The sequence below is a fragment of the Melitaea cinxia genome, chromosome 3 (assembly GCF_905220565.1).
Source record: "Melitaea cinxia chromosome 3, ilMelCinx1.1, whole genome shotgun sequence".
In the NCBI taxonomy this organism is placed as follows: Eukaryota; Metazoa; Arthropoda; class Insecta; order Lepidoptera; family Nymphalidae; genus Melitaea; species Melitaea cinxia.
This window is the reverse complement of record NC_059396.1, coordinates 15,304,965-15,329,526: the sequence shown is the minus strand read 5'-3', so window position 1 is coordinate 15,329,526 and position 24,562 is coordinate 15,304,965. Positions and strand designations below refer to the sequence as shown.

Here is a 24,562-nt window from a genome sequence, read left to right as displayed (position 1 = left end):
TACTGTAAATAAAAAAAAATACTAACGTTATTTACAAACACTATGTTAATTTATGGCTTAACGACCAAAATCATTATGCGATTAACCGACAACATTAATTACACCATAAGATGGCCTGAAACCCAAGACTGGTCATGGTTAAAAATGTATGGTACAACTTTTATATATATTGTCCTTATAAAATAACCTTTGGTGCCAAAATTTTGACGAATATTTTTTCCGGCTCTGGCCCGATGCGTCCCGGTGTTGGTGGTGTTGAATGCACTTGCCGGTTGCCCGGAGGATAATCGATAACGAAACTCAGTAAGTACTAGTAGAATGGGCAATATTGTGTACTGTTTTCCGTTTTATATATTTCTAAATATATAGTTAAAGTAATAAAGTGGGGGAAATAAAAAAAGGAACTTAAATTTTTCGTCATTTGTTTGCAGCATTTATATTATATATATTATAGATACCTGTCCGATGTTCTGCAGAGCGTAATTTAAATTATTTTTAAAAGGGGTTTCCTTTAGTTTCTTGCCTTTGTTTCTCAGTTTTCTTTTTCATAATCAGTTTCTTAAAAATATTGTATACTCTGTTAAATGACGATTTAAATTTGCTTTTGAAGTTTACTTGAAGAAAGATTTTTTAAGCCAATAATATTTTAAGAGTATTTTTATTTTGTACAACTTTTCTTGTCTTCAAAGAGATTGCTCTATTTATTGTATTTTTAAGAACGTTTTCTCCCTAGATACTTTTTTAATATAGCTAATTAAGTTATATTTCTTTCTAATATATGCAAGTTTTGACGTCATAAGTTGCTAAACAAGTATGCAAGTTGGCCGTCAACTGGAGTTAGTTTGGCTGCATGCCAGACAGCCGTCCATTCCTAGCTTATCAACATGATATATTATCATCAATAAATATCTCGGATACTTGGCAAATGTTCCTTTATATGTACACAGAATTGTTCATAAGATGAAATATTAAACCTGAAAAATTTATTATTCCTAATATCCAATTAATAATGACAATTCTGAAATACCTATGACAATTACTTTAGTCATTTAAAAACCATTGATTTTTGGTATAGATTAAATTATACCGTCCATGATTTACTGGAGCGGCACAAATATCTAAGTCTGAAATTCTTTTAAACTTTAAGGAAAATTATAACGGAGAAGTGGAAACATATAAAAAATGATTCACATGTTAGTACAAGGCATTTAGGCTAAACTCGGCTATTTTCAGTGTATTGACGAGGGTTTTTGATTTTCTTGATTATATATTCTAAAAAAAAAAATAATCTATCACTTATTTACGTAGGCTTTAAAAGAAAGCTTTAAAATAATCATCATAACGGTAATAATATATGTAGTCGATTGGAAGCTTTCGCAATTTAATAATGTATATACATATTTCGGAAAAGAAACAAACTGGAAGAAAACTGGAAGAAAAAAGGAGGTGGTTATTTATTTTATTTATTTATTTATTCCTAATGTACATCAAAATACAGACACATATAAAGAAAGATAAAATACAAGATGTATAAAGGCGATCTTATCGCTAAATAGCGATTTCTTCCAGATAACCTTTGGGTACTGGACGCGATACAGTAGCAGCGGTTACTCAATATATATTAATGTATGTTCGGGGATAACTTCGTCGTTTTATCATCATCATATCATTATCATGACAGCCTATACAGTCCACTGCTGGACATAGGCCTTCACAAGTTTACGCCAAAAATAACGTGAACTCATGTGTTTTGCCCATAGTCACCACGCTAGGCAGGCGGGTTGGTGACCGCAGTACTGGCTTTATCGCACCGAAGACGCTGCTGCCCATCTTCGTCCTGTGTATTTCAAAGCCAGCAGTTTGATGGTTATCCAGCCATAGGTCGGCTTTTTAAGTTCCAAAGTGGTAGCAGAACTGTGTTATATCCCCTTAATCGCCTCTTACGACACCCACACACTAACTTAACAAACGCACTAGTCGTCAGTCGCCACTACGATTTTCAAGGGTTTCCTTACACACATGAGTTGAACTTGTGGAGGCCTATGTCCAGCAGTGGCCTGCAATAGGCTGGTATGTTGATGATGATGATGATGATGATGATGATGATGATGATGATGATGAAGATGAAACTTAATGCCGTGAAGCTAAGCTTTCTAGACAAAAATTACAAACGAATCCCACGAACACTTACAAAATAATTTTTTTGCATAGCTAATGTGGGTGTAATCAGAAAGTTAAACATATGAAGTTACACACATCAAAATATATAGTCGAATTGAGAATCTCCTTCTGGTTTTGAAGTCGGTTACTTAAATCTTTTCAATTTTTATAGCTCTTCTATAAGAAGCACATGCGTAGTCACTGTCCTTGTTGATAACCCGACGCCGATATCTCAGAAATATATGCGTTTGACACGATTTATCAATAAAAATAGAAGTTAAAATTTTCCATAGATTTTGACAAACATTTGTATTGGTCATACAGATGTTTGCCGTGGTCTAGGTGTTTGTGCAGTCCTTGTGGGTCTACCCACCGTGCACCGTGCCTCGCAGAGCACGTTAAGTTGTCAGCCCCAGTTGTTATCATGTACACCTGACAGCGTAGTTACTGATAGAGGGAAATATATCCACGAACCCACATTCAAGCAGCATGGTGAATTAAGCTCTGATCCTGTTCTGATATTAAAAGCTGAAGTGATGTGCGATAGACGCATTTTATACGTACACTCAAAAACATTTTTTTTTCTTTGTGGCGGTAGCTTTTTGGTGTCCCTATTTTTTGTCTTTGTATTAATAGCTATAGTAAAAGGAATATGTCCTATAAAATTTCAAATATCTATTACTTTCGAAAAACAAACCAAAAATCATAGTTATGTTATAATCTTTTCTAGTTTATAATCAAAACTAAAAAAGTAACGAATTAGAAAATTAAGTAATGAAATTAAATTAAGTATTGTATTGGAACTTATTATTATACATTATTCGTAATTATCGCGGAAATCGACGCTTAAACTTTGTGACAGTTAGTACGATTCAACTACAAACTAAGTGTGTACTTGAATGAAGTAGTTCAATGATTGTCATTAAATACTATATCATTGAACTACTTCATTTTAACAGCCTTGTGGCTAATCGTCAAATACAGAGGCTACTGTAATTAACAAGTTAGGATATTTATACTTTTCTTATATATAGATAGATATTGTACATTTTTTCAAATGTCCCACAGTAATATATATATTTATTACACCTCATATAATCTCTAGTTTTGTAAAAACCTAATGGTATTAGGCTTTTTCTATAAGTATAATTTATTAATTCGGAGTAATGGGTCTATACAAAGACACATCCACCGCAGTGCGGTTGTTTTCTTCTGGCTTGGAGCGTAGATTAACAATGTTTTGTCAATAATCGTTACTTCTTTAATTTACTTTGTTTTTCTGAAACTACTGCTGTGACAGCTATTACGTATATGAATTTATAAATAGGAAAATATCAAGATTTTTATTTGATCTATACTAATTTACTTCGAAATTTTACAACGTTACACACATGTAAAATGCACAATTTAGAAACTTTTTTCTAAAACTGCATTTACTATGGTGACAAACATTTTTTAAATGTTTTCGTATTTAGAGAGATAAGACACATGCTATTCACTATTTCTAGGAACTTATTTTAATATTAGGTATACTAAATGATACAGATAGTAAAAGTACGACCTGTAACTATTATTAACTTCACCGTGGTTGACACAGCATACTTTTGCTACCTAGTAAAAAAGGCGGTTCTGAGGTCAAAAGGAAAATAAATAGCGCGTAATGTACAAAAAACCCCCTTTAGAGACATAGTTCTTCATCCAATACTAAGTGTAAGCTGTATAAATTTCATTTGTTGTGAGTGAGTTTGATCCTTGTGGGTCTTCCCACTGTGCCTTGGAGAGCACATCAAGCCATCGGTCCCGGTTGTTATCATAAATACCTGATAGCGATCGTTAATAATAGTTGGGAACAAATCCGTCAAACCACAGAGGGAAAGCGTGGTGGAAAAGCTCCAATCTTTCTCCTGCATGGAGAAAGAGGCCTATGTATATTACATACGATATTACAGGCTGAATCGTATGTTAAAAGAAAATGGAAAATATCTATTTTCGAAATGCAACATTCAGAAACATCATTTAAAATAATATTCTGTAATTTTTTTGTAATTTTTTCTGTAATTTTTTTTAAACTCGCAACTTTGCCGCATAAGATTTATAAATTACTAGCTGACCCCGCAAACGTTATTTGGGCATATATGTTACTAACCCCCCATAACCCCTTATAACTTAGGGGTATGAAAAATTGATGTTGGCCGATTCTCAGACTTATCCGATATGCACACAAAATTTCATAAAAAACTGTTCAGCCGTTTCGGAGGAGTATGTTAACTAACATTGTGACACGAGGATTTTATATATAAGATTAGAAAATGGTAAGCAAATTTAAGAAAAAAAGTTCAAGCAAATTAAGATTATTAGGAATAATTAGACAGTATTTTTTTTAAATATCAATTAAGAATCACATAGTATATATATTGTTTTATAATTAAAAATATAATGGTTAAATTATTTATTTTGAAGACATTTTAGGTGATATTACAATATCGATAAAGCAAAAATTGTATTTCTTAATTTTTAACCGACTTTCAAAAAAGGAGGAGGTTCTCAATTCGACTGTATTTTTTTTTAATGTATGTTACATCAGAACTTTTGACCGTGTGGACCGATTTCTACAAATTTTTTTAATCGAAAACTGGTGTGTGTCAATTGATCCCATTTAAATTCATTTGAGATCTAACAACTACTTTTCGAGTTATATCTAATAATGCGTTTTTACTTGACGCTTTTTTCGTCGACCTACGTTGTATTACTCGTCGATGTAATTGAAGTCGGTTTTTTTTTCGTTTGCGAGCAAACACAATTATTTTCGATACATCTGTGGCTTGGAGCAACACAACCAAACTACTAAATAAATATAAAGAGAATTTGCTGTGGTTTTGGTCCAAAATACGAGCTGATTCACTACATAGTTCTTATCTAGAAATTTAGTATAGTTCGGAGAGACCAAAGAGGAAAGAAATCGCGGGCACAGCTAGTATGCATATTTTTTGTGTTAAATACGTGCGTTTTACATCACGAAGTAATAAAAATACCTTTTTTTCATCATTACAGCCTATACAGTCCACTGCTAGACACAGGCCTCCACAAGTTTACGCCAAAAATAACGTGAACTCATGTGTTTTGCCCATAGTCACCACGCTGGGCAGGCGGGTTGGTGACCGCAGTATTAGCTTTGTCGCACCGAAGACGCCTTTTTTTAAGTGAGGTCAATTAGATCAAATGTGCACAAGTAGGTACATACAATACAAAATGAGTAAAAGATAATATACTTAAAAATTGTTCTATCCGGCAGTTCTTGACCGCTTTTCTCATTAAGATCTCTCAGGCTCGTCTCAGCTTTAACCAGCATTTTTAGCGTTATCTTTAGTGTTCGGACTTTGGAGTGAACAAAAACAGTGAATTGATAAATAAAATAATAAGCTTTTTGTTTGTTTGTTGATTATTTAAATAACAAAATGTAAGATAAAAATTACATGTGTATGTTACAAGCAAGACATACCGTTTCAAACACCTATATGGCCAATACAAATGTTTGTCATGTGCGGGGATCGAACCCGCAACCGCCAGCGTAACAGGTACAATCCATGGATGTGACCGTTGCGCCGACGCGGAGTTTTCGAAAAAAGGTGTATTTACTTTCTATCTACAAAAGCAAATCGAAATCTTCTAGATTTAGAAGCACTTTGGAATCGTCATTTCACTAATTAAAATTAAATTTTAAGTGATCATTTTTAAAAGGTAAGCTACCACCGATTCAGAATGTCTATTCTGCAGAGAAGTATCGGCAAGAAATTCCGCAGCTACTCTTATAAAAATAATGTTAATACAAAATCAGTAATATTGTGCATGAAATACAGCGTCACTAAGTTCACTATTTTTATCATCTATGTACTCCTGGACCAAATAATAAGCTACTACTGTACTAGCACGATAACTTTTTTTTTACACAAGGTTCCTTATCGTGTTTATATAAACAAACGGGTCAGTTGTTGATTTCTTTAATGGCTAAAATAAACAGAAATGGGTCATACAGCCAAACCTAACAAAACTGCGATCAAGGAGCATCAAATATATTACGGATATATACTAAACTTTTGTTACTTAAAATGATGATGATAGCTATTAGCAAAAGCGATTTAGACAATTACTTTTGCGACTAATTTTTCAAAAAGGGCAAAGGATTTTAAAACGATCATTCATTTAAATTTTACATAAATTTAATTTTTTTGACCATCGTGTAATCAATATTAATTCAAATATTATATGGAAGCATTCCTTTTTGTTAGCATGTCAAGGAAAGTCTGTAAACTTGAAGTACCTTGGAACTTGAACTCATTAGTAAACGAGCGGAAGCAAACGTGTGATAGCCGCTGTAGGCGGCACGAACTCGTTCGTGGCAAACTTGGTAATTCTCAACACCCTAACAAGTCCAAAATTTATTACTAATATACTCGTAGCATATTTTTAATGTTTTATATTAATTTAATCCAACGGTTAATCTTCGTTATGTTTTATAAATATCTCTATTTTATATAAATATAAAATAAATATAATATATGTACGATTTTATTTTTGTGTTACCCACACATTAGGAATTCTAAACATTTTTGAATATCATATCAAAAATTGACCGCTCCAGCGGGATTCGAACCCGCGTCTCCGACTGACCGTGTCGGCGCTCTAGCCAATTAAGCTATGGAACGATGTACCCGCTCGAGCGAAATTTTTGATATGATGATTTTTATTTTCGGTTTAAGCGAACCGTGGCGCCGTCTATAGTGAGTTCTTTACAGAGACCCGTAACTATTCAAAGTTTCATATTACAATGAAAATCTTTGACAGGAGACGGAGAATTCTAAACATTTTTGATATGATATTCAAAAATGTTTAGAATTCCTAATGTGTGGGTAACACAAAAATAAAATCGTACATATTAAAAATAGCATGGTGTCGTCATTGGACATTCTTCTTTATAAGTTAATACGATTAAAATTACTCTGTGTCGATATAAAATATCGATTTTTCATCACAAAGCACTTTTACAAAAAATATTTTTTTACCCCCGTTTTAATTTACACATTCTGCTAATCGTACCCAGCTCGACCAAATCATCTGAGCAAAAATGTTTAGGTATGAAAATGTATCTGATAGGTCTTCGTTACTTTTCGCGCGGGGGTTTTTTTTTATATCACTCGCCGTGAAAGTGGGATTAAAAACGTGAAATAATTGGTGTAAGTTTGGAATAACAACAAATTGGCGGTATTTTGTACTTTTGTAAAAAGGAGAACAAATATTTTGAACTTAAGAATATGAAAGTTAATCTTCAAAACGTTTCTAAGAAGCCTTGTTTCAGCTTTATTCAAAAATTATCCTTTAAAGTAATGTTTGAATTATTTACAATTTATGAAGCGCCAAATACAATTATGGTACTTAAAATACTTATTTGACGCAGACAAAGTCACGGGTATTACCTAGTTTATTTATAAATTGGACCGCGCCCAGGTCCTACGAGTGCCTCTGTAAATTACTTTCCCTTGCACCATCTTTTTAATTAAATATTGTATAATAGGCATTACGTTGTCTTCCAACTTTATGTAGGTAAATTCCTTGTTAATATGCAATAGTTACTTTTTATCTTTTAGTTATTTTTAAACTTTTAGTGTAAGTTAAGTTTAATAAAATAGAATGGAATATTTGAATTGCCATAAGGTGAAAACACACTTAAGAAATGTCAAAAAAATTACAATTAAAAAATTGTAGCAAATCAACTAACAATTTCAATATTGATACAATATGAACATTAGGTACATTACCGTGTTATGGAATAAATAACAATATTTTCATTTTGTTCTAATCTCTAATGCCTCGGTAATCGGTCGGTGCGGTCGGTAAAACATCGCCTTTATATTATGTCATCGGCTTTATTAAATATTACAACAAATTACTTAACCCAATGGACCCTAGTGTTAGCCGAGAGGACAAAAAGCTGGAGGCAAAAAACTTTCGGCACTTTTTTCCTAATTTAAGGTCGTTATACAAAAAATAAACAAAATTTACAGTATGACCATGAAATAATTAGCACAAACTCGGGATACCGATTCATGTGTGCCGAAATCACCATATACCACCTGATTACAATATTTTGGAAATTTTCAGAATGATCTCTTCCAGTGCAAATTATTTTTTTAGTTTTTTACTGACTATACTAGGTACTGTAAGACAGAAGTTTCAATTTTCAGTAACTATTATTTACGATTTTATTATTGTTTTGCTGTTGTAGAGTAATTGGTGACCCCCGGCATGAGGTCGGGGGAGGGTGAGGGCTCCGAGTTGGCGGAGTTCGGGGCACGATGGCCGCCGCCCTACGCCCAGGGCTACGGCTGGCGCTCTACCACCCCACAGCACCCGCCGGCGCATCACCTCGCGAGACACTCGCGGTCGCAGCAGGTAACTTAGCTGCACTGCACGTTGAACTCAGGGACCATGTAACTGCCAATGTATCAGTCTTATCTAAATGTCAGTCCAGGCTTTCAAGCTAGAGTAGCTCACACATCTATCTAAGTATTTAATTATTTTACAAATCTTTTTATGGACTGCATTTTGGTAAACAGCAGACCCCAAATTTTTGAAACTGAACATAAAAAATTAGTTACCAGCAAAAACTCTGGGTCAAATAGACTATTCATAAAGTGGATACATAGAAAACGTTGGTGCTTGCATGTCGTTGGGTTACGGCCAGGGCTACGCCGTGGCGGAAGTCAATGAACTGCTGTTATCGTGCAACCTGCAGGTATGCTTGGCGTTACGCCATACGAGTTTTGCGAAATACAAGTCGTTTTTAGTAAAACACTTGGGTTGTTTTGAATACAGTGAAGTAACGTAATAATGACTTATATTCAGACACATGACTTCTCTTGTATAAAATAACCTTCATTTTTACGAATTGGTACGAACCTATACGACTGGAATAAGAAAGTAGGAGGAGATATATTATGTGTTTGTTTGCTATCTTATTGCAAGTTACTAAAGAAATTAAAAGAATATGAGCTAGAGACGAAAACTTGTATTAAATATATAGTTTCAAGCATGTTTAATTGTTCATGTTGTCAGTTAGTTATGTTGTATGTATTATTGTATGTTATATGTATGTTGATACTTGCTTCTCGAACACTGAAAGTCGTAGATGCAAATTATGTAAACAACCTATTGTAATGTAAAGAGAGAAATTCTATGTTTGTGTAAGTATTAATAAAGTCAAGGTTTGACAGGTAAGGCGGTTGTTACGTTTTTATTGGGATTAGTAATTTCTCATAGAATCGGGATTTTTGCAGGTATAATAGTGGGAAATAGCTAGTACTTACTAGCTAACTAATATGTACTTACATATGTTGGATACGACCAGTGGTTACAGGATAATCGCCACACCAGTTACGAGGCGGAGGACGCGCGGGCACGGGCGCGCGGCGGGGTCTATTACTCGCCGCCAGGCACCTCATACACGATAGTGGAACGGCCGGCCTCCTCGCACGGCCACCACGCGCCCTACTCGCAGCACCACTACCCAGGCAAGCTCTCGAGAGCACCCTATCTTGGATCATCAAACATAGCTAACAGTGCAGGTTAATATGACAAAAAATAATTTTTTTGAATGTGTAAGTAAAATAATAAATACAACCCTCAACGTGTTTTGATGTTTCTTAGACTAAAACCATTTTTTTTTTAATTTGTACATAGTCTTATCATCAAGACATCAGTTTCCAACGGGGGCAGTAGCGCTCCGTAGCAATTGCTGTAGCTTTTCGTGGGGGCTGTATCAGTACCAAAGGCAAATGGGCCGTTATGTTAGTCAAGAGGGCAGTCTTGGTATACCTATCTAATAAAAATACCGATACCGGATAGATAAAATAGATAGACATATAAAATTGGTGTAATTAACTATTATGCTTTGGAATTATTATTATTTTTTTGTAAAGTAGTCCATTAAAGTTTGGGAACCTGCTTCCAAAGGAATTCTCCTTTTTTTGCACAGATATTCTTTGAATCATACCTAAAAATATGATAAAACTACAAAAATAATAAAAGCTACAGTTTAATGTGAAAATTATAGCTTTGTGTCCTATTGAATGATTTAGTGTTTTTCTCTTGAATGACGCTATTAAAATTTATTTTCCCAATAATAAAAGGTCCTTAAATTTTATTAGGTATATAAAGCATGGAATTTGGGTAAAAGAAAACGCAAAGAGCAAATGAGTGTGCTTATATATTTTTTTACGGTCGAACGTTTTATTTTCTTTTCAAACCTTTATGTAACTGTCTTAAAGAAGTGATAAATTTTAGGTGTGTTTTATGAATGTGAACTTTATCGTTAGAATATTGTTTTGATGCATACTTAGGTGTATCTTTAATACATAATGATACAAAAATTCTTATAAGTATTTTACAACTGAGCGATGAGATGATTGTCTTAGTCGTTTTTATATAGATCGATTTCATTAATTAGTTTCGTTATAGTTCTTAAGTTGTGAATTCTGAATATGTATAAAATTTCAGTATTGTTACACAGATTTTAAATACTAAAAAAAAATCATTAATATAATCGTATAAGCTTCTTGTACAACCACATGTTATTGTATCAGAAATAAATTTGTTTCCATCCTATATGAACATTTAGACCTATAATATACTTGTTTTGTTCTTAGACATACCAAATTCACACTTTAAGCATTTGCAGCTTTATTTCTGTATAAAAGGTATTAACTGTATAGTTCTTATGTTTACTTTTGCTAATAATACATATCGAATGTATATTTAAAGTAAAAATGTTTTTTTTTTCATTTGTAAATAGGAGCAACAAGCCTACGTAACAGTACGAATCATCTGAGTGCAAATGGCAAGAAGAGGCCAATATCACCGGAACAGGTGCTCCGGCTCTTTGGTCAGGGAGGAGCAGCAGCGTTGGGCAAAGCGTTGCCTCCGTCGCATCCACCAGCGCCGCTACCAGCGCCTTTACCAGCGCCTCTACCGGCGAGACGCCATTCGCCGGCAAGTAGTCCAAGCAGTACCACACATCATGTAAGTTAACATAAGTAAGACATTATTTTAAAAGATTCATTAAACTGAGTCAAACTTTATATTAATAAATTCAAATTTCCGTAAACAACAGTCTAACAAATGAATCATGTGTTCCTCATAAATGTTGGCCAAAAGCGTTTCATATCAAGCTTAGTGTAGTCATCGTTATAACAACTTTCAGTAAAAATTTCGTCTTGGAGTAATTTTCAAGGAATTCACGAAACTTTTCGTTTCAATTCTCCAAGTGTGCTTGTATTAGTTGGTTGATTTACTAAGTTGGTCATAAAGTATTCTCTGATGTATAACTTAGCTTTGATATGCTTTTAACTACATTAAAAATCTATTAAATTTCAAAATTTTATTTTACCGCTCAGTTGAAGTGCTCAATATATTATGTGTACATCACATCATCATCACATCACATCAGCCTATCGCAGTCCATTACTGGACACAGGCCTTCACAAATTCGCGCCAAAAATGGCGTGAACTCGTGTGTTTTGCCCATAGTCACCGCGCTGGGCAGGCGGGTTGGTGACCGCAGGATGGCTTTGTCGCACCGAAGACGCTGCTACCCGTCTTAGGCCTGTTTATTTCAAAACCAGTAGTTTGATGGTTATCCCGCCATCGGTTGGCTTTTTAAGTTCCAAGATGATAGTGGAACTGTGCCATCCCTTATTCGCCTCTTACGACACCCACGGGAAGAGAGGGGGTGGCTATATTCTTTAATGCCGTAACCACACAGCATATTGCCGCATTATGTGTACACAATTTCCTGGTACGAACAGTATTTAAGCTATCTTATACGTGTAGATAGAGAGGCTTTTGAGAGGACTATACACAGAACTATAAAGGTTTGTGGTGGCTATGGAAGTCGAAAATATTTAGAAACATTGATTTTTATCAATGATTTGATAATTTTACTACTTTTTTACATTCTAAACTCTTTAATTTGAAATATGGTTCTGTAGCTTATTGATTAAAAAACTTATTACACGAGTCAGTGAGCTAATTACAAATATTATATGTCATTTAGAATTAAATATAAATTTAAACCTTCTTGTCATCAACGTAATGGATTTCTAAAAATATTTGAATTGTATAGCGTAGTAGCTCAGTGAGAGCTGTCATGTGTAAATAATTTGAGGCGAGCGGTCTGCAGTCGATATCACTAAGTTATTCATGACCAAAGTGGCCAACGCTTAGGAAGAGAATATGGACCTGATCGCTTAAATAATAACAATCAAGATATTATCGCACATAAATAACGAAACATTAAGCTTTCCGCAAACATGAAGCTTGTTTAATGACTCGGTTGTTTGAAGAATAAACAGAAATGGTCGTATGTGTGTATACGAGGGTTTAGGGGGCGTGCCCGTTACAGGCTTGCCGTGCCATGACCGAAGCTAAAAAAAAAAAACTATTATTGTCAGTTGACGACGGACTATTGTATGTAGCAGTGTCCATTATTATATTAAAGACAAAAAAAAAAACTAAAGATTAACTGTTTTGCTCTTCGTTCGTTGATATTATATTATATTATTTGGTTTCAATAGTAATAATTGACGTTAATCTGTGTTTTACAAAAATTATATCCAATTAAGTATCCAAAAGTATAGTGTAAGTAAATCGTGTTTTGGAGAGAGAATTTTCAAAATCGATTTCGAATGTAATATAAGTGATGCAACGACAATGAAAATTTAAAGCAAATAAAACAGTGCGTGATGATCCTAAGTGTTGAGCGGTTTTGTGTAGCCGTGTGCACTGTTTCGGTATCAAATTGGATTCTAACGAAAGTTATGAGGTAATAAAATTTCTTGATATTTATTCTAAGAAATACGGTTCGGAGCAAAAACTTACATTATTAAACAATGTACTTAATTATTGTCTGTAGGTCTAATAGATCATATTCCGCGTGAAAAAAAATTCCTAGCCTATTTTCAAATTTGACTTTGTTTGTTAGACGAGCTATTTTTATAGACTCATTCCGCATCTGATAATTGTGACGGTAGGAAGTTCTCTAAATTATTTTACTTTAAAATACTGAATTCGAGTATACACTATTGTAGGAACAACGAAATTTGAGAATAAAATTGTATAGTTATAATACTTTTTACTTATAAGAGCAATATTTTATATCATAAGAAGCGATTAATAAAATCGTTTCGTGGCGCAGTCGATGCTCGTCGCGAAGTTAGTTCAGGCTGTCTCAGCTAACCTTCTTACTCGTAGTGATTGATGAAGATACCTCTGAAAGTTCACTTGTTGATCAAAACGGAACAAATTTTCTGAAAAAAAAAGTGTTTGGTAAAATTGATGAGTGTTAAAATAACTTTTTTGTTTATGCTCTATTTATGTTATGTCAATATTATTGTCTACATTGCGATCGTGATATCTCTTAATTATTTTCCAGCCGCTCCTAGACGTTTTCTTTTGAAGTCTGTAGACACGTGTTATTAATTCAACAACATATGGGAAATAGAGAGTTCCGTTTGAAAGAAAATTAATATATTCGAAATAGCCAGCATTACTACAAATGATACTTTACTATAGTGTAAAAACATACGTTAAATTTTTATATGATTTTATTTAGAAATTTATTTCGTACATGGCAGTAAGGAAAGTATTAGGAGAAAAGGTTTGATAGGTATGAAAAAGTAACTACAGATTCAAGTTGTGTCTGTTTTCTAACCTACCTATCTATTCTATCTATTTACCTAAGTTAGGTACAAGTATCTATTTAACCTATGTTTTACCTACCTACACTACCTATAGTAACTATGTGCCTATGTTAGGTACATGTACAATCGGTTACTTTTTTATTAACATAATTTTAACAACCTTTATTTAACTTGCATAATATAAGTTTGTTAGGGTGTAATCTTGAAATTAAATTTTGAAGCATATAGCATTAACCGATTGATCTGAAATTTTGTATACACGCTTACTTTACTTATAAAATAATTGTGTTTGCAGGCAAACGAAGAAAAACCGACTTCAACTGACCGAATCGATTTTGATAATTCTTTTTTAGTTGGAAAGGAGATATTCTAAGTGTAGACCATGATAAGGAAACCGGGATCTGATGACGCGATCCCAGAGAAATCGAGGGAAACCCTCGAAAATCCGCATAACTTTTTACTGGGTGTACCGATTTTGATGATTTTTAATTTAATCGAAAAGCGATGTTTATCACGTGGTCACATTAAAATTTCATCGATATCTGATCACAACTTTGGAGTAATTTTTGATAATTCGTATTTACTTGACTATTTTTCCGTCTACCTACGTTGTATTACTTGTCGATGTAATTGAAGTCGGTTTTTTTTCGTTCGCCAGCAAACACAATTAATTATATAACTCAGCGAACTGAACAATAACTATTTTGTTAAATTCCGCACGGACCAAGTCGCGGGCACAGCTAGTATGATATAAAAGCTTGTTGCGTGATTTAGGTACATATTCACTTAGTTCAAAAATTAAAAAATTAAAATCAATGCGTTCAAGTTATTTGATTTCTTAATTTTACTACATTGGTCAATTCTATGACAAGCTTTTTATATCATACAAATGGTGTAGGTAATGACGTTATATAATTATGTTAATAGTACTAGTTTTAAAGGAAATTTTTATTTTATTATTTTTTTAACCCACTTAAATAAAATAAGCGCTTGTTTTTAAAAAAAGTTTTTATTTTTATTTTATTCAAGTATATTCATAAAAATACCGTAGTATTTCGCAGCTATTATGATTTAGCCACAGGCTTTTTAAATATGAAAAGAAAACTTAAATTACATTAGTGAATCTAATATGTATAAAATTCTCTTGTCGCGGTGTTTGTAGTTAAACTCCTCCGAAACGGCTTGACCGATTCTCATGAAATATTGTGTGCATATTGGGTAGGTCTGAGAATCGAACAACATCTATTTTTCACTCCCTTAAATGTTAAGGGTAAGTCCACCCCTAATTTTTTTTTTAATTTTCAAATAAATAATTTTATTTTTATTTTTTTATGATACAATATTGAAAAAATATATAGAACCCTTAATTTTCAACCCTCTACGATCAACCCCTATTTTTAAATAGCGCTCAGCGGCAAGACAACGTTTGCTGAGTCAGCTAGTATTATATATTTTGTTTGCTGGTAGTTATTATTTTGTGATAAATGGTCAGTTATTTGAAATTTCTGTAATATTACAAGTAATTTAAAGATAAAAACGCATTAAAATGTATTTCGAATGTAGTAAGATTGGAATATCTGGCAGTATATAGATATACACATGTTTATCAATTGACCATATTTTTTGTACAAATGTAACTGTAACGAAGTAATATAGAACCTCACAATAGAAAAACTAATAGATATTTTTATAGAATTAGGAAATCTAAATACTGTCACATTTGCAGTTTTAGACGTTGTTGCCAGATTGCAATATTCACTTCACGATATAGTTTGCGATTTCCGCTGGAAAAGAGATTTAGAACTGTTGCAACTGGGACTTTACACACAAACGGGAACACGTTCTGGTCGCTATTGTCCAACTGTGCACATACTTGACAAACTTGGCTCAATTCTAAAATAGAGTGCAACTTGCATCTTTACGACATATTATTCTCGTATTTATATTTTTAACAGTCATCCCTGCGTTTTATTCAGTTTACTATGGAAGTAGTAATAAACTAGTTAATATAAATTACTTTTATGCAAATACGCATTGCAATCTTATAAACATAGAGTTTGTCTATTGTTTTGAATTGATTTCAAACTACAATAGGCTGTTTTACAGCCGATTTTGCTATTGTTACCTATCAATAAAATCTTATTCCATAGTGTAAAACAGTGATACTATCAGATTTGTATATTAACAAAACTATCAAAATCAGTCGTATTGACGTCCGTGATGTCCGCGACTGATTTGATATTGATGTTTGATACGATGTTATCAACAAACTCGCCTCCACTGTAGTCGTTCGTATTTTCATTATAAATAATTATTTATACTACAAAGATGGCAAACAAGCATACGTTCGTTCTGAGGGTAAGCGGATACCTGCAATTCCATGAGAATTGTAAACGCGGTGTCAATCCCAACCAGACTCCCCCTAGGAGCTCTGACTACCTTAATCACCACAGGACCACAACACATAAGACACACACACACACACACACACACACACACACACACACACTACATGAGAGTAGTATTATTTAGCTGTGGTCTTTTATAAATTTGAGGTAACTGTCCAGTCGGGTTGCTTTAAATGTTGAGCAAGATATTTCGTGGTGTGCCTTATCTCAATAAAAAATTATAGTATTCCTATTTAATCTAGAATAGGTAAATATTCAATAAACATTATCATCTATAGGCGATATATCGGGGCGAGCGGGATAGGGAGCGGCCATACTCATCGGGTGGAGCGCCGCCGCCGCCGATGGAGCCTTCGACGCGCACCGTCACTATGAGTCGCGACCCAGCTGACTCGCATGGCTTCGGCATCTGTGTTAAGGGAGGAAAAGAGGCTGGTAAGTGTTATTATACAATAATTATAAGCATAGGGAGAGATCCACCATACACTCAGAGCCCCAAAACATAAGCTGGAGTCAATATCTTATTCGACTTTTTTATATCTTTCTTATACATCTGCCTAATCTATTCCAACACCAATGTTGCAAATGTGTCGTAATTTATGTCATATGGCGAAGAAAACAATAATATTTAGTCTTGATTGTAGCATTATCACATTTTTTATCACGAAGGCAAAGGTTTTAGCCAGATAACGTTGTCTACCGACATTTCACTGAAAGTTTAAAGTAAGTAATGACAAAACTTTTTTATATGGTGACATAAATGTCACTAGGGTCGTTGATCTACATGTTAATGCGCTTATCATTAGTGAAGTTTCATACTTTGATATTTATATTACTACATCTACAAAAAAATGTTTCGGCGATTAATTTTTGTGTTTATAGATAATATCCAAAAATTTCCCTTTTATAATTCTGCACACATTTATCGCATAAATTATATAGTTCGCATAGTTCGCATAGTTCATTTTATCGTTCTGTTAAGTACATTTTAATCGATTACGGCAGCAGATTTAAGCAGCTCTAAAACGTCAATACCAGATTTGCGTGGGTGCGACGTAACTGAACTTCGGCTATCGATTCGTGTTCATACGAGTATAAGAGCTATATAAATAGGACTGGGACGGTCAAACAGAACTTTGTAATCAGTGATCTACGACTCCGCGACACAAATCTTTATCCGTCTGTATCGGCGATAAGTAGGAATTATGGCGCTCGGAGGGCTTCGATACGTCCTTACGGCTTTCTTTCAAGCTTAAGAGTGTATGCTACCTCAAATTGCTTATTTTCCACTCGGCAGGATGTCCATATCTTCCAAACTACTGAATATTTAAGTTTGAAATTTATGTATGGTAAAGTTCAGGACATAAACTATCTTTCATATGTTTCGAAAACACGATTCCATAAAATTTTCTCGATAGAAAAAAATCGCAAACTTACCTCTATTTTTGTATTAAAACCTTAATATCTCAGTAAATATAGAAGTTATGGACTTGAGTTTAAGCATGGTAATTGAAATAAGTATGACGAAACGATAATGTTTGTGGGGAGAAAATAGATATAATTCGCGATTTGAACAACCAAGCGCTCTCAATTCACATGTGTATTTAGTACGGGTGAAATCTGAATTCGAGCTGAGGTAGGGTAGCCCCTTAATGTCTTTTAACTCGTACTAAAGCTTAGTCAAAGATTATTAGAGTTCACCTTTAAATTTTTGAATTAACTTTTGGTATATTTATGCCAATATCAATTATTTATTCTGATTATGTTAGAAGATTTCATTTATAACACGTCACAAAAGGTGGACTTAAAGTCATACAGCATTATCTACTACTGAACCTTAATTATTTGATAATATATAACTAAACTTACATAATATTTTATATATATATATATATATATATATTTATATTATTATTATATATATATATATATTAATATATATATATATATAATAAAAAATTGCACTTAATATATCATTTTTGTATAATGAGTTAATAAACCCTGAAGATATGGAATAGTTCCAATGTAAATAAAATTAAAAGTATTTTGCTGCAATTAGCACAAAATAATTATTTGTCTGTTAAAAAAAATAAGATTATACATATTACTAGTGTCACAGAGTTTTAAATTTTACACTGCCAATAGATGAATTTATGAAGAAAAAATAAAACATAATTAAAATCCACATTTTTAATATAAATAAAAATCATGATTTTACGTAATTGATGTTGAATATTATTTTCTTTTTTTATAATAGGACGTAAAGCTAAAAGCAAGTTTTTCATTATAATAGAATTATATTCAATATTATGTCCTCGTACATAAACATTAGCGTAAATATTTGATATTTATCTTTTGTAATCACAAAAGAAATATTTAAGACAAATTTGTTTTGATTTTTAGTTTCCGGTTTCATTAATTTATTAATCTATCCTGAAATGATCTGTCCATAATGTTAATAAGAAATTAAATTAAAAAAACCATTTTAGTTTTTATAGGAGTCTTACTATGGTAGAAAATTATTTATTTTAAGCTAATTTTGAGGGATCCGTAGCTACTCAGTGAACTGGTTTCAGCAGGCACCTCATTACTTTCCACCTTAAATATATTGAGGATATATAGTAGACCCCCAAATATATCGAGATTTTATGATACTATTTAAAAAACAAGTCATGTTCCACAGGTGTGGGTGTGTACATATCGAGGGTGGAGGAGGGCTCGGTGGCAGAGCGGGCGGGCCTTCGTCCTGGGGACTCCATATTGCAAGTCAATGGAACTCCTTTTTCGGGAATATCTCACGAGGACGCGCTTAAAGTGAGTATGCAATATTTCATATGTGATACGTTTTTGCAAGCCGTTTTTGTAGTATTTGGTATTATGTAAGTGTAAACAAACAAAAGTATTACTATAAGATTAAAAAAAACTGGTCAAATTCTAATTCTTAAAAAAGTTCGTATAGACGTAACAATTGTATCCTCACGAGGTTTTCTTTTCGATTTTTTCTATGATCGCAGAAAACAAAAACTAAGGTTTTCGTTTAATAATAATTAATTAGTGTTATTAGTGTAGTTTAGTAACGCCTAAGTAACAAAATCGAAAATTTCTTTTAAAATAAGTATAAAACATTTTTTTGAGAGTTTGATTCAATCCGTCCAGTTTATTATATCAATAAAGACAGAATTAATTTAAAATTCAACATAACTTTAACAAAGACAATGAAATGTTTAAGAGAACCCTAAGATCCAATTAAGCTCTGTGGAGCCGAACGCAAAATTCTTTCGCGTGCAATTTGGTATTAAATTCGTGAATTTGAATACCCAATAAAAATTCTCTGACATTCGACCTTAACCCAGCTATTTGTGTTTCGTACCAATTTGTGATGTTCTAAATATTTTATACAGTTAACGTAGACATGACAAATAACCTGGTACAGTCTTTCAATTGAAATTTTTCATGAATGCTATGAGTACGAGGTCTTAAAACTTTACTGACACTAAATTTCAATATAATAGTAACCACTCGAATGACAAAAGATGTTCATGATTTACGATCAAAAACGGCATAAAATAATTTATGATGATGATGTCAGCTACGTGGGTAGTAACGTTCATAAAAGTAGCACCATTTCTGCTTCTTAAAATATTAGAATAATATTAGTATTTACCAGATTATTATTAGGTAATTAATTTTTTTTTCAAAAATGTTTGTTTTGGACGTTGTGCATTTATAATAATAATAATATCTTTATTTCACAAACTTAGAACTATATTACAACGATAATGTGGCAACAATATCAGAAGTAATGAGATTTGGTTTGAAAGTATGTTTGACAAACTCTTTTGTTTTTAACCGACTTCCAAAAAAGGAGGAGGTTCTCAATTCGCCTGCATTTTTTTATGTATGTGACTTTAGAACTTTTGACTGGTTGGACCGATTTCGACGAAAATTTTTTTAATCGAAAGGTGGTGTGTGTCATTTGGTCCCATTTAAATTTATTTGAGATCTAACAACTATTTTTCGAGTTATATCTAAGTACAGTAAAATCGAAAAATATTTTTCATATTTTATCTTTATTATTTTCTATTTTTTTATTTTTCATTTTTTATATTTGTTTATATTTCGCATTATTGTCGGTAAAAAAAATATTCATATTTTATAAATATATAATTCGTATTTAAATATGATTTCCTAAAACATGATGTAAAAATACCGAGATAAGTTCGGTCACCCAGATACTGTATTAATTATATTAATTACATACCCAACTTATTTTTTTACTTTTAGTAAGTGTAATTTCGGAAAATGTATTCTTTATCTGCCACCCCGCATTGGAGCAGCTGGTGGATTAAGCTCTGACTCTTCTCCTACATGGGAAAAGAGGCCAGTGCTCAGCTGTGTTACGTAGCTGAAGCGTATTCTTTTGAGTAATAAGTGATCGAACCTCAAGTATGCTGAATTTGGTAACGGATTTAAATCACTAAATCTTTTTTCAAATCCATCTTGGTGCACTATAAGCCATTCTTTCATATTGACCTCCAAGTTCATGTACAGACTATGTTGATCCAAGTCTTAACTTATTGACTTGACTTTTGAAATAAAGATTTACATTTAATCGTAATATAGAATGAGTCCTGAGAATAACTTAATTAGCCTAATATCAAGGTTAATCTATAGCGCAAAGTGCTCTTACCTTACAATAAGTATTTCTAAAAAAAATAATGCTTTTTATTTTTTTATAAGGAATATTGACAATAGTTTATTTTTCTACATTTAGATGAGGTCCAAACAGTCGTTAAAAATATTATTTTGAATTTTTCTGTCTAACTGAGCAGATTAGTTTAGAAGTTTTTTTTATTATTATTGTAGTCTTTATTATATTCCGTAAGTTGAATACATAAAAAAATGTTTAAAATACTTTTTATCATACACTGTACGTACTGTACGGCACTGTTTTAAATAACGTGTGTGAAATATTAATAACCAGCGTCATAAAAATATACACTCTTTATAAAAATCGAGATACAAAAAAATATTTACAGTAAAGCACCTATTTAGTGACATCAGTTCAAAGTAGGATATTTAAGACCTGTTGCCGTTGGCATGTTTTTCTGAGACAAGGCCAAATGACTCCACTTAGTGTGAAAGCGCGTGCTAAGCTGTTTCTGAATGTTATCTTTAGTAATTATGAAAGCGTTTTGAGATGGTTTTGGATGTTTTCATGTGAGATGCTTTTTAGACAAATGTGAATTTTATTTTATATCATAAAAATTTGCATACTTGCGATTGTTATCTAACTTATCTAGTCAACATATTATTAGGAAGCTTATAATTAATAATAATTAATATATATAATTAATAGTAATTTAACAAAAAGTTATTGTTCAATTCGCTGCTTCGCTTCAGCCTGTAATATCCCACTACTGAGCATAGGCCTCTTTCCCCATGTAGGAGAAGGATCAGAGCTTAATCCACCACGCTACTCCAATGTGGGTTGGCGGATATATTCCCTACTATGAGTAACGATCGCTATCAGGTGTACATGATAACAACCGGAACCGACGGCTTAACGTGCTCTCCGAGGCACGGTGGGAAGACCCACAAGGATTGCACAAACACCCAGACCACGACAAACACCTGTATGGCCAATACAAATGTTTGTCATGTGCGGGGATCGAACCCGCAACCGCCAGCGCAACAGGTGAAATCCATGCCTGTAACCGTTGCGCCAACGCGGCGTCAGTTCGCTGAATTATAAAAAAAATCTAAAATAAGAGTAGCCTGAGTTGCTCTTTGTTATATCAGCAATTTGTCAGTGAAAGTCCCGTCAAAATCCGTCCAGCCGTTTCAGAGATTAGCCGGAACAAACAGACAGACAGAGAAAATTGTAAAAAAAAATTATTTTGGTATGTTTACCGGGTATAGATCCGTATGCATATCGTAAAAAGCGGTTATTTTAATATTACAAACAGACACTACAATTTTATTTATTTGTATAGATAATAATAGAGGGTAAACTAACTTCTATTTATAGAGTACTATTTACAAAGACCAAAAGCCTTATTATTGTACAAAGACTTCGCTATTAATATGTCATGTATGTTATTAATATGTCTATTATAATCTTTAGAATAATAAGAGTTTCGCCATAAACAAAATAAAATTAAGTTTAAAGGGATCGTCTCATTACAAAGTTTTGTGACGAGTTATCGCATTCCAAAAATATATTTATAGTTTTAAATATTTTAGGGCGTTTTTTTGCTTGGAAGTTTAATAAGAGTAATGTATGAATTAGTTAATTCTAATAACTTAATATTTTTGATTAAAAAGCCGTATTTCTTGTTTTATAGGGTGGTGATAGAAAGATGGAACTTTTATTATTTATTTCAAGTTTAAATGATAGTGAATTTAACTGTCATTTATTAAAGAAAATTGGCACGATGAACACAAATTACTACGGCTCAGAATTGACGTGCTACTGGTTCCTCGTAGCAACCTTTTGTCGAAAAATCTCCTATGTTATATTATTTTATGTAACATCCTTATGTAGAATGTAAAGAACGGCTTTTTAGTTATACAAATATATGTTGGCATTTGCGCTGTCGTACGCAAATAGCAAGGAATTTATAAACAACAGATGCACCAAGCACGCCACCTAGCACATCGTTCGATAGTCACCTACCCTCACTCATTAAATATTACTTGAGTTATGCTGACGTGTATAAAACGATCGGAGCAACCGCGGCTAACGCAGTCTTGGCTCTGGCTTCGCATGGTGCACTTTTGTTGTATCCTGCTAGTAGCTTAACCTAGACTCTTTCAATAATTAAATTATGCAAACGAATTAATTGTTACATAACGATCTATAATTTGGCTAAGCAGGGCGGGCAACTTGAGCAGTGAAGCTGAACGTTGATGTACATCTCAAAGGGGGCCTCCTTAAACTTATACCTAGGTCGCAAGTCCTAGGAACTACTCTGAGTTTCTCCCTCTGCGACACGATGGACTCGGCACCCGCACGGGGTGACACCATCGAATGCTAAGAAGTTAGTCTCCGCCCCGTTAACTACGTTCCGTGCTGCGTATTTTTCTACTAAAATTACTACCTGCTAAATGATTCCTGCTAAGTGATTCCTGTGTTATAAGAAATCGGTGACATCATGAATTGTGTTTACTTGTTGTTGACCACTGTAGCCCACAGTTGACCGAGTACTTAGAGACGATGAACGAGAGAGATCTACCTCATCCGACAAATAGGTTATACGAATCCCCATAGCCACGGTAGATTATGCTAACAAAATCGCCCAATAAAAATACTTTCTTAGGAATTTATATTGTCTGTCTATTACTGGCTTTCATCAATTCTATGAAAAGTAAAAAGAAATGCAGGTAAATTGTCTGTAAACCATGCCTCGACATTATATTAAATTTATTCTTCCTTTAATTGCGTTGTCTGGAAAAAATGGCTACATAGCCACAAGTCCGTCAATTGTACTTCACAGTCTGTAAATGTTTTTAAATGTGTTTATTATTTAAAACGTAGTTGTGGTGTACAATAAAGTATAAATAAATTTATAATAAACGGTAAACTATATTATTTTAGAAATATGTAGACATGGTTTACATTAAAATGTTCTAGAGTTATAAGATTACTTGCTGAAAATCGAACCTGAAACTCTTCAGTCAAACGACTTCTAAATTAGCCTTTTGTGTGTACTAATAGAATTGTGAAAAATAATTCAAATAAATACGAAATACAAACCTAGGTTTTTTAATTAATTAGTCATCAAAACTTACTTGAATTCAAACTTTTAAACGTTAGTTAAGCACCACTCTAATCTGCACTACTATACTTTTTAAGATACAAATCTTTCGTCATTTTAGTCCAATCTTTTAGCGTTTTCAACATCTCGGAGGTGATTTTAAAATGTTGAACTTTCTTGTATCAGTTCAATAAATTTGGTTTTAACTGTGTGGTGCTGGTATTTAGGCTTTTAATTGTGTGGTGCTGGAGTTTAACAAAGTCAAATATTACTGCCATTGTATTTTATTATGTCGTGACCGGGCTCAGTTAAAGGCAACAAACATCAATAGTTAGTTCTCTTTACTACTTTGTTTCCCGTTCATATAAACGTTCACCTTTACGAAAAATAATAACGCATGTTATTGTAATCAATGACAACGTGTTTGTAAAATTATTGATTGGGTTTGCGTGAGAATATTTCTTTGCTTTGTTAACATCGGAAT

The 24,562-nt window shown here is 33.1% G+C and overlaps 1 protein-coding gene and 1 long non-coding RNA gene across 2 annotated transcripts in view; one reads left to right on the top strand and one right to left on the bottom strand.

Moving 5' to 3' along the window:
* Positions 1–8,460: 8,460 nt before the first annotated feature.
* The window catches only part of LOC123669584 (whirlin), a 99,373-nt gene continuing 83,271 nt past the window's right edge, over positions 8,461–24,562 (top strand). Inside the window, exons 1-5 of the mRNA XM_045603184.1 lie at positions 8,461–8,607; positions 9,563–9,779; positions 11,006–11,232; positions 16,597–16,753; positions 19,002–19,132. Coding sequence (XP_045459140.1) covers positions 8,461–8,607; positions 9,563–9,779; positions 11,006–11,232; positions 16,597–16,753; positions 19,002–19,132 — 879 coding nt within the window. The remainder of the gene's footprint in view (positions 8,608–9,562; positions 9,780–11,005; positions 11,233–16,596; positions 16,754–19,001; positions 19,133–24,562) is intronic.
* The window catches only part of LOC123669586, a 68,573-nt gene continuing 60,545 nt past the window's right edge, over positions 16,535–24,562 (bottom strand). Inside the window, exon 2 of the long non-coding RNA XR_006745774.1 lies at positions 16,535–16,727. This is a non-coding gene — a long non-coding RNA (uncharacterized LOC123669586). The remainder of the gene's footprint in view (positions 16,728–24,562) is intronic.